The sequence below is a fragment of the Eleutherodactylus coqui genome, chromosome 1 (assembly GCF_035609145.1).
Source record: "Eleutherodactylus coqui strain aEleCoq1 chromosome 1, aEleCoq1.hap1, whole genome shotgun sequence".
Classification (NCBI taxonomy): Eukaryota; Metazoa; Chordata; class Amphibia; order Anura; family Eleutherodactylidae; genus Eleutherodactylus; species Eleutherodactylus coqui.
In genome coordinates, this window is record NC_089837.1 from 292,548,346 (window position 1) to 292,554,804 (window position 6,459).

The 6,459-nt window shown below is 38.4% G+C and overlaps 1 protein-coding gene across 1 annotated transcript; it reads right to left on the reverse strand.

Moving 5' to 3' along the window:
* Nucleotides 1–223: 223 nt before the first annotated feature.
* On the reverse strand, nucleotides 224–1,244 carry HTR1D (5-hydroxytryptamine receptor 1D). The gene has a single exon (XM_066591714.1). It carries the CDS (start codon nucleotides 1,191–1,193, stop codon nucleotides 264–266), a length of 930 nt encoding a protein of 309 aa, XP_066447811.1. The 5' UTR covers nucleotides 1,194–1,244; the 3' UTR covers nucleotides 224–263.
* Between the last annotated feature and the right edge of the window lie 5,215 nt (nucleotides 1,245–6,459).

Sequence of the window (6,459 nt, forward strand, 5' to 3'; positions counted from 1 at the left end):
TTTCTACCGTACCATTTTCCAATGCAGATCAGTTTTTCCAAATGTTTTAATTACATTGACCTTCTTTTCTTTGTGATAAAATAAATGTATTTTATATTAGGAACATTGGTTACAGATAGCAATATACATTCATGACATCTTTGTCCAAATATTAACTTGTAGTTTAAGTCTCACATTTTCACACAGTGATACTTGACTAATGTCCAAAAAATGCAGAGCGTCTTTAAATATTTGAGAATCGGTTCTAATACCCAGAATGAATCTTAAGTAATTTTTTTGAATCGTATTAGCTTTTGGAAGGCTTGTTTGAAATCCTCATTAAAAGCTGTATATATCACAGGGTTGATGAGTGAGTTAAAATATCCTAGCCAAGTAAAGAAGTCAAATAACAAAGGATGGAACCAGCAAGCATCACTGCAGATAGGCAAGACCAAGGACACAACAAAAAATGGCAACCAGCATACTATGAAGGCTCCAAGAATAATTCCTAGGGTTTTTGTGGCTTTCCTTTCCCTGGCTACAGATAATCTTTTCCTTTCTAGAACACTATCTGCAAGTTTTATCTTGATGTGATTTATACAAACTGGACTTTCTCCAGTGTGAGGATGAGCAGCATTGACTGCACAAAATGAAGATCCAGTTGATCCAGTGATTAACTCAGCAGTAGTAAACCTCTTTCCATAAATAGATGGTGGTCTGAGAATTCTTGTTCGTGCTGCTACGTATATTTTCCCATATAGAATAATCAGCAAAATTGTTGGTATATAGAATGCTCCACAGGTTGAGTATACAGTATAGGAGATTTGATCTGTATTTACAGAACAGTCAGTAAGTTCTTCTTGAGCTTTGGCTTGTCTCCAAAAGAGTGGTGGAATAGAGATACATATAGCTATTATCCATACAACAGCTATCATAGCAGCAGCTCTTCCTGCGGTACGATGTTTAGTGTACTCCAGCGCAGCTGTGATGGCCCAATATCTATCTAAGGCAATAACACAGAGATGAAGTATTGAAGCTGTACAACAGGTAATATCTGATAACAACCAGATATCACAAATGATCTGTCCAAATGTCCACGAGTGATTTACAGTGTATACAATACTAATAGGCATTACTAATATTGACACTAATAAATCTGTAAAAGCCAATGAACCTATTAAATAATTTGCAGGCGTATGAAGCTTGCGGGTCATGTATATTGTAATAATTACAAAAATATTTGAAAGCAGTGTTGCGAAAGTTAATAATGCTAATAATGTGGCAACCGTAGCTTTTACTCCTAATACTGTCATTTCATCCCATTTCATCTTAGTTCCAGAGGAATTTAATAAATGCTCTGAGAGAATATCAAGTTTCAAGATTAATGATTGGTTATAAAAGTTCATTTTTAATTTGAAGTTTATCAGTTAATCATTTATTTTACTCCAATGTATAGACTCTTATCTATATGTTATATACAATCTAAAGAAATATTTTATTATAATTATCGTACTTAAAAATATTCTTTTTTATGCTGTTATAAATAATTGTATACGTTTCTGAGTAATGACATCATCACCCTTTGTATTGGAATTATTTTAAAACAAAACTTCCCTTGAGTTATTATCATTTTGGGGTGAAGTATGAGCTATATATTTTGTTCTTTATTTTACTAAATATATATTACATTTAAAAATTGTACTGTATTTTATCTTGAAATTTTGGCAGGTTTGTATTTCCATTTAATATGTATTTAGTACAAATGTCTCATCAGAGAATTGCGTGATGTTAAGTGATAAAGCTTTTCGAAAATTTGTCTTTGAACTTTTTCCTCTTCAAATGTTATTTGGCCTAATTTAACAACCTTCTTATTTGGTTCATGTTGATCCAAGGTGACTTCAAAGCATGCCATCATTGATGGTTTTGCAGATTTAAATTAATTAGAATCCATAAATATTTGAAAGAGGTTTCAATGAAAGTTTGCATTTTTGAACCAGGCTTGAAGTAAACTTGAAGAAATCCAGGCTCTGCATCCTAAAATAAAAAAAATAATAAAATAAGTGAGACAATAAAGGCAAATGTAATTTAATTTAAAGAAATCACAAAACTTTGTATATAAAATAGCCTTAAAGTGGCCAATAAATATGTAAAATGGTTCTTGTTGGCAGTTAGCCATAGCGCCTCTTTTCAAGCCCTTCCTGCAGCAAAAGGCATAGATTCTTTCCCTACCTTTTAGCAAGAATCCCTATGTCCACATATTCTTATCTTTTTATTTCTTATTTCTCCCTTTAAATACTTTGCACCTATTCTAAATAATTCGCTATGAGACTGTATTTGGTTGCTGCAAAATTGGTTTTCCAAACAGGATAATATCAGATTAGTGGGAATCCAACTCCTACTAATCTACTGACTAAACTAGATGTGGCATGGTTTCAGTTCAATAATTTGAAAATCTCTAAAAATAAATCACTTTTGAATGCTTTTTAAAAGAGTTTTTCCAAGACTATTAATTGGTTTTGCTCGGGGTCACCAATATCAGATAAGTGGGGGTTTGGCATCCAGCTCTAATCTGCTTACTAAAGGGGTTGTTGTACTCTAATAGGCACAGCATCCACTTCATTGTTTATGCAGCCCACTGACACTTAATCCCATTTGAATACATTGGAGTGAGCTGTCTTACCAGTCATTATGAGCTGTACTAAAGTCTGTGGTCCCTTCAGTAAGCAGTTTGGTGGCAGTACCAGGACCCAGACATCTACCAATGTTATATTAATGGCCCATCCCAAGGAAATGCCATCCTCCTTGGTATTTGCTTTAAGCCACCAAATATAACAGAATCCACTGAAAATCTATCACTGAGGCTTTATTCACATGAGCGTATATCGGCCGCCGCTTTCACAGCCTTTTTGGACTTAATTTTAATCAATAAACCTGACAGATTAACAAACATACAGGTCAAAGGCCACTTCGGAAATAGTGACCATAATATAAAAAAATTACCACTTGTCTTTCAATAAGGTGTTTTGTCAGAGACAGGGACAGATTGATGCTACCCAGAATATGGAACAGTTAATTATGATGGCACCCCATACTATCCCCCTACTACTATTAATAGCATGTGAATATTGCCATTTTTAGGCCATGTCCCTTTACACAAAGCCACACCCTTTTTAGATCCTCACAGTAATAGAGCTTGCTAGTGACCCCTTCATAGTAATAGTATGTCTTTAAATAATAGTCAGTTACTAGCTCCACATAGTGACATTGATTACAGTGCAGTTACCTCCAGTGGTCACAGAAGGTGTCATCTCTGATTGGTGCCATTGTGACTCTCTTTTCTATCTGTTGCCATACTATCAATGACTCCTCCCAACCACAACTTGTATCTGCAGAATTTTACCCTAAGCCACACCCTTTTTAGCTCCTCACAGTAGTGGCGCTCGCTAGTGACCCCTTTATTGTAATAGTATATCTCTAAATAATAGTTACCAGCTCCACATAGTGACTTTTATTACAGTGCAGTTCCTCCAGTGGTCATAGGCGATTTCATCTCTGATTGGGGTCATTCTCACTCTTTTTTCTATCTGTAGCCATACTGTCACAATGACTCTTCCTAACCACATCTTGTATCTGCAGAATTTGACATGGAAATCTTTGGCCCCACACTCTAAGTACTGCTTTTAGTGCCCTCCACACAGTAAAATTGCCCCTTTTACTGCCTCTATCAATAATAATGCTGCCTTTTCTGCCCCCATCAGTAATAATGCTTCTTTTTTGCCATAGGTCAAATTGCCTTTTTTTCTGCCTCCACAATAATGCTCACTTTCAGCCCCCATAATCAAAAATGCCCCTGCATTTTTCCATGAGCGTTTCTATCATATACCTTATCATCCACGAAAAGAAACTATGACATTATCAATTAGGAACTTTTAGTCATAAAGGTAGCCTTCTCTAAATGGAGACATCTTCTGGAGGGAGCTCGTCATCCAGTGACTGTTCTTACGGACCATAAGAATTTAGAATTTCTCCATATAGCCAAAAGATTATCATCAAAACAAGCATGATTCTTATTCTTTTCAAGGTTTAACCTTATTGTCTCCTACCAGCCTGGTTGCAGGAATGGCAAAGCTGATGCCTTGGTAAGGATTCTTGTTGAATCAGGGGAAGAGGCTGATATGGACAGTACTATTCTGGTTTCAAGAAATTTCCTGGGGACTCTCAACCCAAAAGAACTACTAACAAGGTTTAAAGAAGGATATGAAAACAATCTTTTCCTCAATCAGCCTTCCAGGGAGGTAAACCTTTCATTTAATAGGGGGTTCTGGATGCAGGGAAATAAACTGTATGTTCCAGACATGGGTCGACTTGAAGTTTTAAAACAGATCTATGACTTCAAACTTGCTGGACATCTTGGGATCACAAAGACTTTGGAGCTCCTGCTTCATTTCTTCTAGTGAGCCAAGTGCAAGGGTGATGTGAAAAAATATGTTGGCTCCTTTGATACATGTGCACAAAATAAGATTCCCCCGAGCTCATCCTCTGGGTCTACTACAGCCACTTCCAGTTCCATCTAGACCTCGGGGATCCATATCTATGGGGATCCTGCCTCTGTCAGGTTGACTACCAGCTTGTCATGGTAAACTGACTTACAAAGATTGCTAATTTTATTCCAACCAAAGGGATTCCAACAGCTGAGAATACTGCGGAACTGGTGATCAAAGAAATATTCACACAACATGGAATCCCTGATGATGTCTTTTCTGACATGGGGGTTCAGTTCACTTCTAAATTCTGGAAGAGTTTTTGCACGGCTCTGGGCATCACTATTAAACTATATTCTGCTTTCCAACCCCAGTCCAACAGTCAGACTGAAAGAACGGATCAGACTTTGGAACAATATCTCTGATGTTTTATCTTCCACCTCCAGGATGGTTCGGTGGATTACCTACTGATGGCGGAATTCACTTATAACAATGCCAGATATTGTTTAACCTCTCAGAGCCCATTTGTTGTGAATTATAGGCTACATCTCATCTTCATTCCTGGCTTCCCTGTCTAGACTCCCATCTCCACTGTTGCCCACAGACTTGTAATGTTGCATGGAATTCAGGAGAAGTTAAAAAAAGTACTATGGGAGGCTCAGGAAAGTTACAGGCAAGCAGCGAATAGACATCGCAAAATCTTCTCTACCTTTCAGGTGGGGGATAAAGCATGGCTATCAAACAAAAATCTTAAAAGTCATATTCCATCCCCCAAGCTCGGGAAAAATTTTTTGGGGCCTTTCCCAATCACAGCAAAGGTAGGCCAAGTGGCATTTTGCCTGGACGTGCACAGCGAATTGAGAATCCATCCGATTTTTCACATATCACTCCTCAAAATATTTAAGGAAAATCCCTTTTTCAGGAAAGACTCAACCGCCTCCTCCACCACCTGTGCTTTGTTCACTATCTGCCATTTGACTGATTATAGTTTCTGAATATGAATGACTATTCTTGCTGTTTGTGTAATGTGGATTTGCAGTTTGTATGGTAAGGGGGGAAGCTTTCTTATATAGAGTCTTGATTACAGAGGGTTAATGGTTTCTTGCTTTTCTTCAGAGATAAGGAATTCTGAAGGGAGGGTCTGTCAGCTTCAGAGAGCTGTAGAAAATATGTTACTGCTGTATAGAATTCTGCACAGTGAATCAGATGGAGAAATAAGCACATCATATAGGCAGTTTGAGGAAGTGAAACGTTGAATAGCAGATCGTGATGGGAAAAAAAAATAGAAATGAAGTGAATTAAAGTGTCTCAGTAAGTGTTTGCAGAAGCTTACAAAGAAGTTGAGTTGAAAGGATGTTTATGTACAGGGATTTTAAAGTTGTCTGAGACAAGGAGAATTTGTGAAGTGTTAAGGGCTAGAGATGAGCGAACGCGTTCGTCCGAGCTTGATATTCGTGCGAATATTAGGGTGTTCGGGATGTTCGTTATTCGTGACGAACACCATGCGGTGTTCTGGTTACTTTCACTTCCTTCCCTGAGACGTTAGCGCGCTTTTCTGGCCAATTGAAAGACAGGGAAGGCATTACAACTTCCCCCTGCAACGTTTAAGCCCTATACCACCCCCCTGCTGTGAGTGGCTGGCGAGATCAGGTGTTCGCCTAATATAAAAGTCGGCCCCTCCCGCGGCTCGCCTCAGATGCGGTGTGAGTTAGATGAGGGACAGTGCTGTTTATACCGGAGCTGCTGTAGGGAAAGAATTGGTAGTTAGTGTAGGCTTCAAGACCCCCCAAAGGTCCTTATTAGGGCCACTGATAGCTGTGTGTTGGCTGCTGTTAGCAGTGGGATTTTTTTTTCTTTCTCAAAATCGCCTCTGCAGACCGTTGCACCTGGCATTAGGGACAGAAGTGCTGCATAGGCAGGGAGAGTGTTAGGAGTGAGTGTAGCCTTCAAGAACCTCAACGGTCCTTTCTAGGGCCATATTTATCCGTGTGCAGTACTG

Excerpts from the sequence above, each read along its gene's own strand:
- HTR1D (XM_066591714.1), bottom strand. The coding sequence starts at position 1,193 with ATGACCCGCAAGCTTCATACGCCTGCAAATTATTTAATAGGTTCATTG.